The sequence below is a fragment of the Drosophila obscura genome, unplaced genomic scaffold (genome assembly GCF_018151105.1).
Source record: "Drosophila obscura isolate BZ-5 IFL unplaced genomic scaffold, ASM1815110v1 contig_17, whole genome shotgun sequence".
NCBI classification, from domain to species: Eukaryota; Metazoa; Arthropoda; class Insecta; order Diptera; family Drosophilidae; genus Drosophila; species Drosophila obscura.
In genome coordinates, this window is record NW_024542757.1 from 909,310 (window position 1) to 928,757 (window position 19,448).

At 48.0% G+C, this 19,448-nt stretch overlaps 1 protein-coding gene across 1 annotated transcript; it reads left to right on the forward strand.

Annotated features, from left to right (window-relative positions):
* Window positions 1–855: 855 nt before the first annotated feature.
* On the forward strand, window positions 856–1,623 carry LOC111080517 (seminase). Its single transcript, XM_022376179.2, has one exon. It carries the CDS (start codon window positions 856–858, stop codon window positions 1,621–1,623), a length of 768 nt encoding a protein of 255 aa, XP_022231871.2.
* Window positions 1,624–19,448: the final 17,825 nt, after the last annotated feature.

The window sequence follows — 19,448 nt, forward strand, 5'->3', positions numbered from 1 at the left end:
TTTCGAGTTGGTTTTCCTTTGGCCGCCGCTTGGAATGCCGTTTTTGGCCAAAATGAAGCCAAAGGGCACTCCGACTCCGACTTTGGCTGTCTTATCTTCCCAGGCAGATCTCCAGCCAATCCCGCCCAATTGCATGACTCACCGCAAGGAGAGGAGCACAAATTTGGGCTTTGCTGGTGCTTCGGATGGCGCTGATGGCAGATAAAAAGTTCTGAGCAATGGAAACTTTCTGCATTTGGGCATCCCACAGCCCTCCCTTCTTTGGGAATGGTTGGTATTTGCTGTAGGATTCCTACGCCAAGGAAATGTTGCTGCAAGTCTTTGAGGAATCAGACTGTGGAACTCATTCTGCAGACTCAGAAGCGGCTCTCATCGTTTGTCAATGAATCAATCCCCAAATACTAAATATAATTGTTGACTAGCGCCTATACTTATCCACAGTTTGGTAATGCTTTAAACGTATTGCAAAGCTTTCATGAATCACAAGCAAATGGAATGCCCCGCAATGGGGTATCAACTATCCATGCCTGCTCTGCACCCCAATAGAACTTTTTTATTTTGGGTGAAACAATTCTCTGCTTTCACCTCGCTAGGTTCTGTTGTGCGCCCTCAATGCCACCTATTTTGATTGTTATTTCTTTGAACCCGCCAAGGTCTTCAGCCGCATGTTAACCTCGCAGAGAACTCTCCACCAGTGTGACCCAGTCCCCGGCCTGCGTCAGTTGTTTGCCGGGCGAAAGTCAAGCCACATTTTGTTTGCACAGCTGAACCGATCTTCGAGTGGAAGTGGCAGATCTTCCCCGCATATAAACGGCAGCTCCGGCACTTGCTGCTCATTTAATTGCCATTGTAGCCATGAGGTGCCTGCGATCTGTAGAAATTTTTCTTGCCACCTTCCTGCAGATTCTGCTCCTGTGGAGAGTGAGCAGCCAGCGCATCCAGCCACGCATCGTGGGCGGCACCACCACCACCCAGTCGGCGGTGGGTGGCTACGTGGTGAACCTGCGTTACGATGGAACCTTCTTCTGCGGCGGCTCCTTGGTGACTAGCATGTACGTGGTGACGGCGGCCCACTGCGTCAGTGGCTACGAGGCGAGCCGCATGACGGTCCAGGGCGGAGTGAGCAAGCTCTCCGAGACGGGGGTGATACGGCGCGTGGCCAGGACCTACGTGCCCGGCACCTACAGCAGCTCGCGGCTGAACATGGACGTGGCCGTGATCCGGCTGCAGAGCTCCATGTCGGGCAGCAATATCGCCACGATCCCGCTGTGCTCGGTGCAGTGGAGTCCCGGCGACTACATGCGGGTCTCTGGCTGGGGAGTCACTCAATCGAGTAGCACCCAGCCCTCCAACCAGCTGCGCACCGTTAGGATCCAGCTCATCCGGAAGACCGTCTGCCAGCGGGCGTATCAGTACCAGGACACACTGTACGCCTCCACCTTCTGCGCCCGATCCGCGGGCAAGGACAGCTGCACCGGCGACTCGGGGGGAGGAGTGATCTACAAGAATCAGCTCTGTGGCATCGTCTCCTGGGGCCTGGGCTGCGCCAACGCCAACTATCCTGGCGTCTACACGAGCATCCATCGGGCGCGCAGCTTCATCGTCGGCTGCATGAACAAGTGAGCCCTGAACACTGGGGCGGAAGTTGTTACTACTATTAATAGTTGGCTTAAATATTAATTAAAAATCGTTAAGGCAAAAGTAAAGGTGTGCAAGCGTCGCCGTGGATGCAGCCGATGCATACTGATGTTCAGGAAAGCCTTCTTGGCCGGCCCCAAACCGGATGAGCGTTGGGCGTTGGGCGATGGGCGATGGGCGAATGAAGATATCAGCATCAGCATCAGCTAATTACGAGTATCTGCTTTGTGGCCAGGCCGCATGTAAATGGGTGCACAGTGGGTGCAGAACTACAGAGCAGTGGAAGTAGATGCTTGCTAGATAGCGGAATGGGACACAGACATACATACCTAACAGAGCACACCTAAGCCAGCAGCAGGCTTAGCTGGAAGACAGCAGAGGGAAAGATAGGCAGATAGACTGCCAGAAAAGATAGCTATAGATGGGCAGATAGGGAGACTCTCTATTGCTTTCATTGCTTGCACCACAGTGCCCTGAACCACGAACCACACGCCTTCTGCACCACTCCAAGGGCCCTGCCACCGATCCAGCGATGAGTGGCCACTTCCGTTTGTTGACTTTGTTTGTCGCGCGCTAATTTAAAGTCTATTGCTACCTGCAGCCACCTTGATTTGCATTGATTAGGTTCTTGCAAGGCTGCCTTGCCTGTTCCTGTTCCGCCCACAGCGGAAGGAAGCTGCTGGAGGGCCACCACCGGGTGGCACGGGTGGCACGGGTCACGGGCCTGGCTAGGCCAGGGTAAACTTTCATATCCCGTCGATCGATTGCCTCTAATTTCACACAAATTAAGTGCAGTTAAAGCGCCACTTAACACGTGCTCCAGCTGCGGCTGGTCAACGATCTGGCGACAATGAAACGGACCACAGCGGATCGTGCTCATTTGTATAATTGACACGGGGCCACGGGGATCACAAAGCGGTCTGGTCTGGGCTGGTCGCGTGGAGCTGAGGCGACCCGCTCATCGGAATGAGCCTATTTAGGTTCAAATTGCAATTAATAAGTTTGCATTATGGCGATTTCCATAACGGCCCCACAGCACCACCGGATGGGGGACCGCAAGTGATCCGCAAGTGCGACCAATCATCGAGAGATTTGTGGTGCAATTTCTGCAGCATTTCTTGCGGCTAATGAGCTCTACTCAATGGAGAGCGGAATATATTAAGTCAATTGCTGCATCTCATAGATATGGACAGTTGGCTGTCGTTCAATTAAATTTAAGCGGCCAGTACAGGTACGAGGACTCCACTCATATTATCAATCAATCGTGCATTGATTCACGCAACCGGAAACCAAAATATAGTAAAGTGCTAATTGATGCGAGGCGATGGAAAACTCTGACCAATTGACAGCCAAAAGCTTTTCCAATTGTGGGGAGGACTGACAAGGCAATTGACAGCCACAAACAAATACACAAATTAGCCAAAGTTTGAATAGGTATGAATAGGTATGAATGGGCTTGAATAGGTGGAAACGAGCCAGGTTCCACTGATTCCGCTAATCAGCTGCCTAAATTATTATTATTAAACTCGTTCGTTCGTTTCGGGCTGGCCAATTATCATTCCGACAGTTTCTGCTGTCAATGCCGCAGAAGATTGAATAAAAACTTCTGCCGCTGTCGATGGACAATTGAATTGCAATTACTCGTAGTTCCTGCGGTAGGGGGCGGTTCCTGGCAGGGGGCGACAGGTGCTGAGGTTGCTTATTAGTTTATTACATCAACAACAAATCTGAACGAACGCTAATTAAGACACAAATAATCGAACGTGCCAACACTGAAAGCCAATAATAAGCCATATTGTCTGGCCAAAAGAGGGTTGACACACAGCGCGGGGGGTAGTTGTAGTTACGTTTGCATTGCCTCTCGCTGGTGTCGGCTATGGCCTGGCCGCTTGCTAATGGGCGGCCGAGGCGACGGCAGCCCAATAAAGTTGTCGAGGCCAAAGGGCTTCCCACCGCACCACTCAGCGGAAAACTATGCAAATGTCTGGGGGTTCAATCAGTGATGGGCGATGGGCCTGAAACGAGCCAGCGCGCTGGCATTTATGCCCCAGTTGGGGAATGCATTTGATGGTATAAACTTATAAACACGAAATGGACTTTTTTGAGAGTCCAAAATGCCTCTACATCTAAGTCGAAGATGCAGTGCTCTCCTTTGAATATTCGCTTAAAGAGTACAAACTTTAAATGGGGGAAATTGTGTAGCCATAGCTAAAGAATTCCTTAAATTTCTAGATATATATTCTTCCTTCCTATTTCCTATTCCTATTTCTCTTTGAGTAAATCTAGCTTTTTTCCGCCTGTCTGCTTCTTTGGCTGCTCTGGCCAGCTCTTTTTGGGACCTTTTTGGGTTTGCGTGAGCAGCCCGTCTGGGACGAATGTGGAACGAGTACAATGGATGGATGGAGACCCACCGCCACGCCACCCACGGGCTGCGGTATTTGAACGACACGCCCAAATCGTCCAACTTTCATTGGCAAAGGGCAAACTGAAAACATGGAAAACAGTTCAGGGGAAACGGTCGAATGGGTGGTAGGGGGAGACGGCTCTAACCCTTAGAGGAAAAACCAACCACCGCGCAGCGAGTGAGCGACCGCAGCCCGCAGCCCGCAACCTGTAAAAAGTAAACAGCAGCAGAGGGAGTGTGAGTGGGAGTGGGAGTAGAAGGTGGAGGTAGTGGTGGATATTGCTGTAGGTGTGTACATCTTGTGTGTGTGTGCGTGTGTGTGTGTGTGCCTGTGGTTGTTCCTGTGGCTGTGGCAATGGCGCGCAATGGCATGAAAATGTAACCGCAACAGAAGCGACAGGCGGACAGGCCCGGTCTGTCTTCTATGCTACCCCCTGTGTGTAGGTAGGTGTCTAGGCATAATATATACATATGTATATGCAGACGTACACATAACGGTTATAGCAAAAAGTACATTTGCTAGACAGAGAGGCAGATATTCAGTAGAACAGCGAGGGATTGGGAGTGGGAGTGGGAGTGGGAGAGGGAGAGAGCAGTCGCCCATTGAATCTTTTGAGGTTCTTTGGGGACCGTCGCCCGAACGGAAGTGAATGGCACATTATGTTGCCGCTGCTTGACATGCTTCTGTCGCTATACTCTGCCAAAGGATATTATGATTTCGACTTGCCACATAATGTAGGATATGAACAGCTGCCATTGCAACGATCGTACTGTTTTTTTTTGGCTTAACTAAGCCAAAACATTGATGCTGATAATCGGATAAAATGAGTGAGCTGTCAGTGTGCCAAAATATTCGGCCCCCCGAGAAAGCCTTTCATATTTCTTATTGTTTTTGTTGCTGTTGCTGGGTGCATCCGGGCCGGGGTTCTAAAGAGCGTCAGCGAAGGCAGTTGCAAGTGGCATGGCCCCCTGTCTGGTGGGGGGGTGTGAGGATTGTAATTGGATGGGCAGACCAAGAAGAGCAGGACCTATGTATGTATGTGCTGTGGCCATTATGTACTTGTACGCATTAGAGCGACATAATGTGGCTCTTCTCTTAGTCCTGCTAGTCCTCCTAGGCCAAGCGAACTGTTTAAGAAGTTGAAGAAGTACTCCTGCAGACTGCCGTCAGTGCGGTTTAAGTTTTCACAGAAATTTGCCTGCACCCCGGCCATCATCAGCATCCAGAATATCCACAGTGTGGCTCCTTTTGGACTGGCTTGGACTGCTTTTTTGGTAGCGACAATTCGATTGAAAATAGACCTAGAAGTGTCACAAATGAAAGGGCGAGACATGGAGTGAGGGGCAGAAAGAGTGGCAACGGCAACGGCATCGGCATCGGCATCGGCAACGGCTACATTGTCATCATCAAAATCCCATTAGCAACGTATTCAAATGCGCTCGAGTGTAAAACAAGCCACATTCAATGCACGCACTCCCTGTCACCGTGCCACCATGCCACACTCCACATGCCACATCGGACACACACACACACACACACAGGAACATTCGGGTAGAGTGGAGTTCAGTTCTCGGACTCATTCATTTACAGTGGCGACATTACGCATCCGTTCCCCCGTTCCCCGATCCCATCGCCACCCCTCCCCTCCGCACCAATTTTCATTGATTGGAGTGGGGCGAGAGATCCTTTAAAATCACTGAAAATGCTAGCCTACTTATGGGCCAACAGGCAACCCGAAACCCTTTTGAGTAGTTGCAGTTTATTCGGCCCCCCGAGTCCATTTCCATTTCCATGTCCATCCAATCAGCCATCACATCCATCAGTTGATTCCAATTACAATCCCAAATTTGGTTGTTGTGCCTACCCTCCCGCTCCCCCCCACCGTTTTAGCATTTCGTTGGGAAGCTTTGAGGGGGCTTTGGTATGTGTCCAATATTTGTACCATTTCCATGTCTAATTTGAAGTGAGCACATGGACTTGAGTCTCTAATTTGTAAATTTGGTTATTATGCTGGGGCCAAGTGGGTTTTTTGCGAATCGTATGTGGGGTGGTAGATCTTTGTGGTGACCCACTGGCTGTGGAGAAATGTTGGATAATGTTGCTAATTAATGGGCGAACAAAGGTTTGCTTTGAAAATGTGAAATATTCAATCCCATGCGGAGACTTCACATGAAGTCATTCAGTAATCAATAAACGAGTGAATATGTGAAGGAATATTGGATGTACGCTGCCAAGTAATCCGTAGATCATAGTCAGTGGTGCAGCAGTAGAGTAAATGTCTATTATTGTTCTTTTTCGTCATTTATACTGCCCACTGCTCAACTTTGCTCAACTACATACACACATATGTATGTACTCCCTCACTACAGAAGCCTATGCTGCCGTTCTCTTTCGCCTCTTCATATCGCGCCTTGCTTTGCCATCGCTCTCTCTATCGCTCGATCTGTAGCTCTCTCTGGCTCGTATTAGGCTGCGGGCAATTCTGGCCGCCTGCCCTTGAAGTCAGTCTGGACCTAGCACTCACTTTTCGCATATCGTAGACCTGATCTTCAATCCGACACAGTCTGGAATCGATCAGTCGACCCCTCGTGAACTCCCTGTCAACTCTATCACCGCTAAAATCTATTCGCTATTTTTGGATACTACATATGTGTGTATATAATGAACTGCACTACAATAAACTGTGAATATATTAACTGAACAACCGTCTTCCCTTTAATAACCACGCAAAACAACGCTACTGAAAAAGCTCAGTAGCTCAACAGACACTACTATAAGGATATCACATAACAGATTGTGTGTTTTCTCCGAGTGCAGATGAGATAATGATCCTTATTGATGAACTAAACCAACAAAATGTCCAAAGAATCAAAGAATCAAAAGTTATCATCTAAGAGATAAACATCTATGGGGTAATAAATAATATATATGTATGTATATACAATATGTGCATTGTAATTGTACGATCCACAATCCACTGGGTCCTTTCAAATCGGGTCACAGCTAGTGCGCGAAAATGAACCAATTGAATGAATGACTTAACGATGTCATTGATGATGCTGTGGATGTCAACAAAAGGGGCATTATCAAGGCGCCCAACGACCCTGAAGAGCTTTAAAGCGAATTAGCAGACCACACGCGTGAAGCAGCCACGCCGCCCCTCATCCCACCAGCCAGCCACCCACCCATTCGGGCACCACCCTCCAGAGTCTGGAGAGCAATTGCTGATTGCTTCGGAAAAATGGGAATCGGCAGGAGCATATGCTGAAAGTCCTTGAGAGACGAAAGACGAACACGGTGGCTGAGAGTCCCATCCATCCCGCTTGCTCATACACTCTGCTCTCGGTGGTGGCATGCCTCATGCTCTCTGCTCTCCCCCCGCCTGTCCTGTGGTGCGGCATATGCGTGCGATTTGGATTTTGATTTGATTTGATTGCGGCGTCAACTTAATTAAGCGACCAACTACCAACAATGGGCAACAAATTGAAACAGCAGTCGGGCATTTGAAGTTCAACTGAATCGTGCCGCGAGAAGAGGGGAGGAGGGCGGTGCGTGGAGAGTGAAGAGTGGAGAGTGGGGCAGGCAGAGGGGAAAGGCATTTGTAATTCCTTTTATATCGCTGCCGCCAAAAGTCATTGAAACGTGTAATCTGCAGCACGTGCGCAGAGATGCCGCCACCTCAAAGGCCAGGCCAGGCCAGGCCAGGAAAAGCGGCAGGGACTTTTACATTGAGTTACATAGACGTAGACGTAGACAGACTCCCTGAGAACAACTTAAAATTCGGCCAGGACTCTGGACTGACTTTAAAGGAAGGCACCATAATTCATAGAGCTGGTGGCGGTGGCGGTGCAATTAGATGGCGGCACAGGTTACCACCTACCGGATGGTCGGACAAGGATGCGGACAAGGATGAGCAGAAATTCGGCTGCCACCGACGTCGCTGGCGCTGCAGCCGCCTCCCGTGTAATTAGTGTCAGTTGCGGAGTCACATTTGGTTGTCGCTGTAGCTGTTACTACATTGGGCAACGCCTCCTCCAACGAAGGCCGGCTGGCCGTGGTTCGGTGTCGGGGTAGGGGCAGGGGTAGAGGTCGGGGCCCCGAACAAGATGGATTCCCTAGATGTGATGTGGATGTGCCGCAAGGACCTGGACTTCTGCTCCTCCCCTGCTCTGCGCTCCCTGCCCTGCTCATTCATGCATCCGTCCAGATAATTATTATAATTACCTGCGTGAGTGTAGGTTTCCATAGACCAAAACCAAAAACAAAAAAGAATCCAAAAAAACACAAGAAAAAACTGCCACTAGCAGCAGTCGCCGCAGTGCACAGTGGGACGAAAAGTGTTTCAGTTTGATTTTCTAGTTGCTATTCGAAGCGGCAATATATTGCCTTTTTCTGCCCAACTCCGTATTAAATTTGAATTTTTTATTTTATTTTTTATATAGTTTTATTTTTATTTTATTATTTTTTATTTTTGCTGCTCCTGCTGCTCTCCATCAGTTTTCTCTGCGTTTGCAGCACTGTGCCTGGGCGGCATGCAAACAAAAGGTCCAGTCTCATTTCTATGTCATTGTTTGAGCCAGGTCTACTCTGCACTCTCTCTCTCTCGCTCTCTCGCTCTCTCCCTCTCTATCATCTCAGCCGCCTGCCTGCGTGCACTTTGCGTTTCGCATCGCCTGACCCACAGCCAGAGACACATCTGCGTGTGGTGTGTGTGTGTGTGTCTGCTAGTGGGTGTGCGTGTTCGTGTCTATAATTATCTGCCGTTAATAATATTCAAATAGCTTCTAAATATATCCGAGGCAACAGCAACAACAACAGCAGCGGCAGCAGCATCGTGCCCATCGACAAAGTGGGCTTAGTCGCTAAGCGCAGCCATTGTGTCTAATTGCAGAGCCCGAAAAACAAAACAAAACGAAAAAAAAACAGGGCCAAAACGGAACTCGGCCAGAGCCTAGACCCAGATGCAATCGCCCGATATGCATTGAACCGGACACAAACGCAAAACCCAAAACCGAACCGAACCGAACTGATTGCCTTATCAACGATGAACCCGATTGGGTAGACTAACAAATTGGCTTATTTGTCGCCAAATGCAAAAGACCGCAGCACCGCCAGGGGGAACAGGGGGAACAGGGGCCAAGCAGAAGGTTAATAAACTTGACCCAAGAGGAAGGCATGGCAGGGTCTGGAGAATGGTCGGAAACCGCTAAACAAAATGCGCCGGGAGCTGCAGAGCGCAGAGGCACGAGAAATTCTTATCATGCCGCGGCACAGAGAAACGCCAGGAAAACTTCGTTCGTTCGTTCGCGTTTGCAGTCCGTCGGAGTCGCAGTCACAGGGGCAGAGTCGCATCTTTGATGTGTTGCCGCCTGAGAAGAGGAGAGCAGAGCGGCGCAGGCAGAGATCGGCAGGGAGGGAGAGAGAGAGAGGCGGTGCTGGAGATGAGATGTCAACGTGGCTAGCTGGCCCGCTCGACTCGCCTGACTGGCCCGAAATTATTTTATTTTTTTTCTCCTCTGTTGCTGCAACTGAAAGTTTGCATTCCACTTGTTTGTTGTTAACAAAACGCCATCCGTCGAGGCCTGTCCGGCCACAAAGGAAATTCTCTCCATTCCCCCGCTCTCTTCGGCGACATTTGATTGGGATTTGAAGCTAAAGCTGATGTTGAAGCTGAAACTGAAGTTGCGCTGCAGCTGCAGCTGGGACAGTACAGGGCTCAGAGCAGAGCTCTCATCATCTTGACCAGAAAGCTCTCCCATCACAGGAACTAGTTCTCCCAGCTTGTCCAGCTCTCGTGACAATGGCTGGCCAAGCCCTCATCGGCCCGTCCAAGTGAATGACTCGAGTCGCCTTGAGGAGCTTTGAATGAATGCTGGTTAAATAGCTTTGGACAGGCGTGAGTACATGTGCATCTGCGGCGACAAGACAGCAGAGAGAATGGAGCACAAAACGGACCTGGGCTGGTCATGATCATCCAATGGATCCGACACCATCTTTGCCATTGACGGCCCCGACTGGGCCAGTGCCGAATTCTGTTCGGTGCGTGAGCAGCAACTCGGACTGCAATGGCAATTGCAATTGCAATTGACTCCAACGCGGAGTGTGGTGGAGTGGAGTCGAGTCGAGTCGAGTGTAGTGGAGCGTCGGCATTTCTGCACGTTTCCCAAAGCGAGGAAATGCACAAGGCCAGGCTAACCTAACCGTACTCTCTCGGACTCTTTGTAGTTGTGGCGGCAGCATTTGAAAAATGTCACATAGTTCGGCCTGAAAGAACTGACCGACAGAGCAACTGCATCTCGCATCTCGCCGAGATTGCAATTGCATGCCAGCAGACGGCGGTCCCGCCCCGCTCATAGCCACTAATGACTTTGTTTTTGCTCCAACACCTGACTAAATTCAGGTAACTTCTTCTCCATCGCATCGCCCAGCGAAGTCCGCTGGCGGCCAGGCTAATTTGTTCACACGCCAAAACGAAAAGCAACGCTCCAACTCTCCTGCTCTCCCACTCTCTGTTGCCGCCTTTGTCTGGCATCAATTAAAGCGCATAATTAATTTATTAGCCGCTAAGAAAATTCAACTTTGCTTTGGGAACTGTCGCTACAAGTTAACAAATTGACAGGCAATTAAATTGCTCGAAATATTATCTAAAATTCACGCAGTTGGGTTAAGTCACAGGTGATTTAATTGCGGCAACTTTTGAATATTATATGCAATTTTTGTATAAATAATAAATAATAGATAGACGTTTAAAATACCATAAGTCCGAGAAGCGTCGTCTCTCCTTTTCATATCCGACGACGGCGCCCTAAACCCGTTTCGAACCGTTTCACACTGCTTTTGACTGCTTGTGGACTGCTTGCACTGCTTGGCTACTGCTTTGCAGCAGGACATATTTCAAGGTGTGCAACCGCTGGCGCCAACATTTGAATTCATACGTATTTAAAGTTAAACCGTATTTGTGTTTTATCATTATTTTTCATGCATATATATATTTAAATTTAATGAATGAACAATTGAATCTGTTTCTATATTTGTGTTATTTCCATAGCCCTTCAAATACATACTCTTTTTAGGGTTCATAAAGATTAATTTACTGCATTGCACCATTACCTTTAACGTTCAAAACCTTTCAGCTTAATACGAGGTTGAGATTGCAAAATGCAATTGAATATCAAACGAAGTCGCTTTCCCAGAACCGACTTTGATGGGGATTCCTGGTATTGAATATGCCAGTCAGGTTCAGCATATGGGCATATAGTTTATGGGTGTATGTGATGTATGACTTTTATTATGAAAATTATCCATAGGCAATTCTGGTCGGGACAATGCAAATTACCATAATTGGGCGTCAATATTTGAACAAGTTTATGACTGCGGCATATTAAGAAAACTACAAGGGTTGCATTGGAGAAGGGAGTGCGTCACTTTGTTTAAATAATTCAATGTAAATTGATTTCAAATGTTATGGGACTATTGAGACGAGGGCTACGCACTGTCCTATCCTATCCTGTCCTGTCCTGTCCTGTCCAGAGTAACTGCACCACCAGGGCTACATATGTCAGTCTGAATTATTCAGTACATTATTCAGTGCAAAGCTATAGCCGAGGACACATGTCCAGCTCCATTGATAGCTGAGCCCCGGACTCTGGCCAGAGTAATTACATCCACAAATGTCTGTCGTATCGTATCGTATCGCATTCATATGCATACAAGAAATATAAAAACAAATCAAACTAAACCGAAACGAAACGGTACGAAACGAAACAAACCGAACCAAGTCAAGGCAATTTACAAAATCGTTGTCAGCGAAATTTCGTTGACATTCTAATGAGTCGCCGAATGGCTTAAGACTAAGTCGAGACAGTTGGGCCGGTTCGATTCGATTCGATTCGCTGATGACTTTGCTGTGACAGTTTGTGCGAGTACCGCAATAATTTCAGCAATTTCATGGCTGGTTCGGGATGCGTCGTATGCAAAAGTTAACCATGAAATGATTGCCTCAAATCGACACAAGACCTGAAACCCGTAAAGCGATCTTCAAGATCAGCCACTGAGGCGGAGCCGAGGGACCCAACCACAGCCCACTTTGCCAGGCCGCAACAAAAAAAAAAGGAGAGATAAAAAAAATACAGTCGAACAAGAGCAGCGGCAGCAGCAGCGGCGGCAGCCAGAAAATCCAAATCACATTGGCCACTCCACTTAAGTGTAATCAGAGTCGAAAGACAGGGGCAGAGGCAGCGGCTGTGGCTGGGGCTGGGGCTGTGGCATAGTCGTGTGGCACACTCCAAAGCGCAACAATTGCAGCTCATTACGATCGTCATCGTCATCAGAGCATTATCATTATATCTTATTCGATCTTAAGCGGTCCGAGCCTCGAACCTGTACCCTGTACCCGAGAGCCAGGGACGCACGACAAGAACGCGCCACAATCGAGCGATCCTCAATTTTGATCTGAGCCGAAAATTTGTAGCACCCGCCAAATGAAATTGGTCAATAGAGATATGCTCGTTGAGAGCGAGGGGGAGCGAGGGGAGAGCGTGGCCAGGGGAGACATTTAAATTGCTCTTGGCCTGGTCCGCTTTTTGGGGGGGCTCGGCCTCCTCCTCAATTGCCACTTGGCGCCAAATTTGATGTTGTCCGCCGTCCAGATTTCACTTTCCTCACTCAATTGCCATCAATTTCATAGGCTTACTTTCGAGGGGGAATGGGCACATGGGCTAGTTTGGCCATAAATGCCGTCGTTAAAGAGAGAGAGGATTCCGAGGGGCTGGGGCTTCCGCAGAACCATCGTTGAGCTGAGTGAGAGTTTTCCAATCTTTGGCTGCCCACGCCAAGAACTTCAGTTCCCCATCAGCAGTATGCGTAGGCACCGGCCAGTATCGTATCTCTGCTCTAGACCTAATTGAGTCATTAGCCGGTGGTGACCTCTTAGCATTCCATTAGCTGCACCTACATACAATCCATTCTCATACGTACCGAACGGGTCCCCCTGCCCACACATGCACCAGCAGCAGCAGCTGCTGATCGTTTGGCACATCAACACCTCAGCCTCATCGTGCCTCTGTCCAGGATGGGGATGGGGATGGGGATGCGGATGAGGATGAGAATGGAGATCAGGCTGGGCTGGGAGAGGCGCAACCAAATCATTTCTCACATCAATTTCTCACGCACTAAGTGAGCCACTTAGCGCACATCAAAAATCAATAATCGATTAAATAATTAGAAAATTGTGAAAATTACTGTAATTTTGAAATCAATTCGTTGCATGCCACCACGGGATTCATCATGGGCCATCGATCGATCGATCGGGTGTCAAACATCAGTCTGAGCTTCAGTCTGCAGTCTGCAGTCCGCAGTCTTCAGTCTTCAGTCTCCAGTCCGAGGAGCATAAATAATCACATTATAATAAAATAATGCAATGCCCTCGAAGGAAGCGATGCCCAAGACCCACTCCAGATTCAATTTAAATGGAAAACACTTTCCTATCGAGTCGCTCCAATTAATATTCGCTGCGTGCCGCGATCACCGCCAGCTGATAAAGTGCGGCTCATATATTTTGTCATAAATTTCAAACGCGCTCGACAGCTGCTCGACTCATCAATCAGCCCCAGTCCCAGTCAGTCGCAGGACCCACTCGCGGAGTGGGCCGGCCCCCATCGGACGTGGAGCGTGCGGACTTTGGCAAACACTCGATTAAAATCAACTTCAATTTGTAATAAATCAAAAGTCCTATCAAAACTATATCCAAGGAATACCGAAAGAAACGAGACAGAGGCACCCAAAAGGGTTGGCCACTCCAGCGGGCCTCCTCTCTCTGTCCAAGCCAATGAAGAAATTTGCAACGTTCTGCTGCATCCCGATCATGTGGCAATGGATCCAGGCTCAGGCTCAGACCTGTATGATGAATGGTTATTGATTCGAGGGAATCGCAGGCTTCGCAACCTTCTCCTCTCATCCCTCAGCTCTGCTCTGCTGCACTCTCTGTCCGCCAATAAAATCACGTTCCCTTGCCGCTTAGTTGGTAGCTCGAAAACATACAAGAAAACATAGTTAAGGATGTCCAAGCCGGATATAGCGTACTTTTGGCATTTGAATATTAAATTTTAATTATTTTTATAGACAAAATATATCACAGACCTACAGATTGATTAGCCTGTGTCAAATGGTACTTTATTTCAAGATCTAGCTATTATTCTTTGTGCTATGAGGTATTGAATCGTAGGCTGACTTATCCTGGGAATACCATGCCTGAGCAGCACTGCAGCCGACTCGAACTAATGAGCACTAAAGCCTTCTTCTATGCATACACTTATGCCATGGCCCATGGTCAGACTCCTCTCGCCTTATCCCCAGTTCTGCTTTGGGGCACTCTGGATGAATAGAATTAGCTCCAGACACAGCAACTGAAACCGAAACCTGTCGTGTGGAACAACTCATCAAGTAGACACTCAATAAAAATGTCAGTAGTTGTTATTGTTATTGCCGCTGCTGCTATTATTATTATTATTATTTGTTGTATTCCAAATGCATTACAATGTTATGTAGTATACATATATATATATATATATATATACACATATATATAATGTAGTGCTGCTTTTTTTGTATGTATCGCCTGTGTGTTGGCGTTGATTTGCGGACTGACTTGGGTCGTGTTCGTTGCTCTGGCTGTTGTTTTTTTTCCTCTTTCCAGTTGGGGGACTTTGCATGAGTCATGTCGAGATGTCGTGAGTTATTTTATACATTTGCCAAAGGAGCTCCAAGCCCAAGCCCCCCCACTACCAGCATACAATACTCGCACATACTCGTACATATGTTTGGTTGTTGTTGTTGTACTTGTAGTTGTAGTTGTAGTTCGTTATCTTGGCACGAAACGTGGCTCTGACTCTGACTCTGTCGCTGTCGCTGTCGATGCCAATTGCAATGTGAAATGTTGCCTTACAAAATGCCGCGCGTCAATATGCAAAATGCATGCCACGAGAATTCACGGCAAACGGCAAATGGCGATGGCGACGGCAACTGCAACTGCCACAAAGGCAAATTGAATTGCAACCTCAGGGCACTGGATAGAAGGAAACGACTTGGCCAACCAGGCCACAGAGTTCTTGGCCGGTTGTACTCGTAGTTAGCCAACCGAAAGTGAAAAATAAAGTAGTGGGAGTTTGGCCAGAAGAGGGCCCCGGGGGAAGCGGTACCACAGATAGAAGCACGATTCCGTGTGATTTCCTTCCTAGAGCGTTTGCAGCGTACGTATCCGTAGAATGCAACGCCATCGAAGCAGCACAGCTCTTAACCCACTCAAAGCCAAGAAGCCAACAAGACAAATAGCCAAGAAAAAGCCCTCTTATTTATTGGACCATACATTTTATAAATTTTTAATTAATTATTGATATGGCGGGCCAAACAGCAATTGGAAAATTAACCAAATAAAAGATATGTCTTTTCTAGACAGAGTATTTACTTTATTTATTTAATTTCCATAGATTTTTCCGCCCACAAAAGAAGGTTCAAATCTACGTCCAGCGGGTTAAATCCTTTGAGGGGCAATTCTGTCTCACTCTGAGTTTTGCTTGAGTTTTCCAACACCCCGTTGATCATGATCCGCCGCTTAGCGCCAAATCGCCGAAAATACGAGTATCGACAACACAAATCAAAGTCCATAATTAGCCCGATGCAAAGCGGATTCGATTGGATCGCCTCAGTTGGGATTGCAATGGATCGAATTGGATGCGATTGGATCGGGTTGCCTTTGCCGTTTCCTTTGCCAGTGTCGTGATGTGATTTACTTCGTGTCCAGGCCCTGGCACTGTGCACGCAGTGGCGGTGCGGCCCAAGATGGGGGATGGATGTGATTTGAAGCTGCGATGGAGGGCAGCCGTTTGGGCCATGCCCAAATTAAAGTGTCTGCAGACCGCAAAACGTCCATCAAAGTCGCAACAGGAGGAAGGGCAGGCCCTGAGCGAGCAGAGAGCAGGCAGCAACAGCAAAAAGAACAGGCCCAGAAATGAGCCAATAAAATTGTCATGCATTGACAAATAACATGGCCAGCAAGGCTTAGAAAAATAGACAGCCCACATGGGGGGAGACACAGAGGCACAGACGTAGAAAGATGCGAACGAAGAACCTTCGAGCCAGGTCCAAGCCGAACAAAGCCAAAGTGTTTCCAGCAACGAAAACGAAGTCAAGGGGAAAAATGGCGTTTGCCGCAGCCAAAAGCCAACAGCAACAAAGTCTCAAACGTTGCCAATACCCTTGCAAAAGGTGTTCTGGTTTCGGTTGATGCACCTGCCACATTCGAGTCGATATTGCCACGTAGATCTTCTGCCCATTTGTCTGTATATATATATATGCACGTAAACTGGTCTAATAAACCTCAAAGTAAATGTCTCTATCATATAACAATTCACCTGCAAGTGTATCTTTAGCTTCGGCACGGAGAAGCAAGGGTTCCTTTCATGGTTTTTTATCTGTGCTCCGTTCCTCTTCTGCTTTTGGCCAGATTCAGAGTCAGAGTCTCGGTCTTGGCCCGGCTTTCAGTCAGAGTCTTGGCTGCATTGCGGCTCCCACGCCTTCAAAATACAATATGTTAACAAACACGCTGCCAAGTGGCTGACAGCTTGCCGGCAGTGGGGGAGTGCAGTGCTGTGCTGTGCTGGAGGAGGGAACCAACGCTTAAAAGATTTCTTGTGAAACACAGCAACAACAACAACAACTGCATTGCAGCCAAGCCAAAGATGGAGGAGAGCTTCGTTTCTTTTCTTTTTTTTTTTGTATCTTTTTTGGTCTTCAAGGGCCCCCCGCAGCCAACCAAGGCGCGCATAATAACCTCGGCCAAAACGTGCGCAGATTTCCAGCAGACGATAAAGCACAACAAGGGGCAGGCACAGACAGAGGCAGAGGCACACGGCACAAGGCACGGAACGGAGCAGAGCTGAGAGGAAAAATAAGATGAAAAATAAGCAGGACAGGACCAGATCGGATCCATGGCTGCCATGGGTCCATGGCTTTGGCAGCCATTTTGCTGCCGTGGCCCTCAACCGATGGCTGTGCAGCTGCAACAACAGCAAGTTGCATGCAAAGCAACAGAAAAGCAACAGCAACAGCAGCCTCAGCCAATTTGAAGTTTTTTCTTTTTTTTTTATTTCAAGAACACACAGACAGATAGATAGACAGACAGACAGACAGACAGGCGGAAAGACGGACGGACAGATACATGGCTGTTGTATGGAGAAGTATACGTATCTGTCAGATGGATTTGCCGCATCTGCATTCTGTCTTGTCTCGTTCTCGTTCTCGGCCTGCCTCCTCGCATCGATCAATGTTTGTCTTAAGGTCTGCGTCTGCGTCTCGACTTGACTTGACTCTATCTCTGCGCAAAGCCTCGTACTTCAAGTTGTCTCTGGGACTTCCTCTGGCATCCATTCGCCTGACATTGAGAGACACCGACACCTTTCGACTTTTTAGCTTGAACTTTGACTGCTGCAGGAAAGGGCTTGAATGGGTGCTACACACAACATTGGGAAACCCGGTGAAAGGGTATAAATCTGGTTGAATCTGGCAACTTCAAGTCTTTTGTTCTTAAGTAAGAATATGGTAAAATCCTGGACAAATAATTGCTCAGCCAAAATCAATGAGCCAAGTAGATTTAATTCCCTTATGCAAACATTTGTTTAATTATGACAAGATTGCAATTACAGGGTGTATTTCGCATTTTTTTTAGATGTGTGTAACAAGCAGAAGGAAGCATTCCGACCCCTAAAGTATAGACATATATTATTGATCAGCATCAATAGCCAAGCTGAGAGACCTGTAAGCTCCTGTGTGGAGAACTCGGCAGAAGGGAAGTGCCACAGAGAGTGGCCATTTCTTTTCTTCATTCAATTTCGCGTGAGTATTTTCTTGATTGCAGATGTTTGTCGCAAATCAATCCATTCGGTTTTTTATTGAAGTAAATCCTTTGCTATTATATTCTTTCAATCGACACTCAGTCAAGGTAAGTATCTAAAAGATTTGAAATGCGAACTGGTAAATGACAAGCCCCTGCAAATGATGATGTCCTCCCGGTAGTTTACAGTTGCACTTGCAGCTGCCTTTGATGTGCGAACTGCCCCCAAATGTGACTCCTGCTCAACCTGTATCTATTAGCAGGGGCCGCAACTATTACTTAATAGCCAATGACCACGTATCCTCGGCAGGGGTCTGCTCATAGGAATCATAGGCATGGGCATGGGCAGCGCCGCTCCTTTGGGCCACATGCGAAATGCGTGTAATTAGCTGAAGCATTTCAAATTGCAAACTGCAAGAGCGGCAACTGCAACACCAGCAGCAGCAGCAGCAGCAACAACATCAACCAGATTGCATTTTGCTCGTATAATTTCCGCTGCGGCCTGGCGTGGCGTGGCTCGGTGTGGTTTAGTGCGGTTTTGTGTGCTGTGCACTTTAACTTTAAGTTTCAGCTTTTTGCATCTAATGATCAGTCTCTCTCTCTAATGCACATACATGTACATATGTATGTATGTATGTAGCAGGTACGTACTCGCATAGTCTTGGCTCAGACTCAGACTCAGACTGGAAACTAGTTGGCCCGATACATCAATTAAATTTGCATTTTAATTTGACGTTTCGTTTTGTTTGGCCTGGCCCGGCCCGGCCCGGCCCGCTCCGGAGCTTATGATTTATATGGGAGCGGGACTGGAACAAAAAGCAGTTGATCTTGTCGCGGGGTTAGCCAAACGATCAAGCGATCAACCGATCACCAGATCAGCCGATCTCGACCGATATCCGAGCGAGCAGCTTGTTTAACTAGTAAATCTATGGGGTTTTCTCTCGATGCGAGTCAATGGAGCAGCTGCAATGCCATGAGCTGTCAGCGTTTCCGCTCCACGTTGGAGAGTGCGAGATTTTGGTGCAGGCCTGCCAGGGGTGCGGAGTGCGGGGTGCACTGGGGGGTGCTGCTGGCACTGGTAGTCGGGCCTGGTTTGGGGTCACAGACGCATGCAATTTGAGCCGCGGCAGGCATAAATTGTTGCATGTTAAAAGGAAGTTAGCCCACAGCCCATAAACATTTGCTCGCCAAAACAAAAAACAAAAAACAAAAACTTGCAGCACAAACCACAAAATGAAGGCGCGCAAAGACGTTTATATAACGGGTTAGCTGGGCAGACCAACCACCTGCCCCCAAACCCCCAACAACCCCACCCGTCAGTCAGTCAGCAGCAGTCAGTTAGCCAACCGACGAGGCATACAGCCAGTCAACCGCAGACAGGCAGGTCCCGAAAACACCTAACACCGCCCACACATCAACAGAGATGAGCAACTTTTTTGGGTTCCAACCCAAAGTTATTTGTCTAAGAACTCAATGAAGAAATCTTATGACAAAAAATATTAATTGAAAATAAGTTTTTC

Bases quoted from the DNA above. Each gene is read 5' to 3' on its own strand.
- LOC111080517 (XM_022376179.2), top strand. From the start codon at position 856: ATGAGGTGCCTGCGATCTGTAGAAATTTTTCTTGCCACCTTCCTGCAG.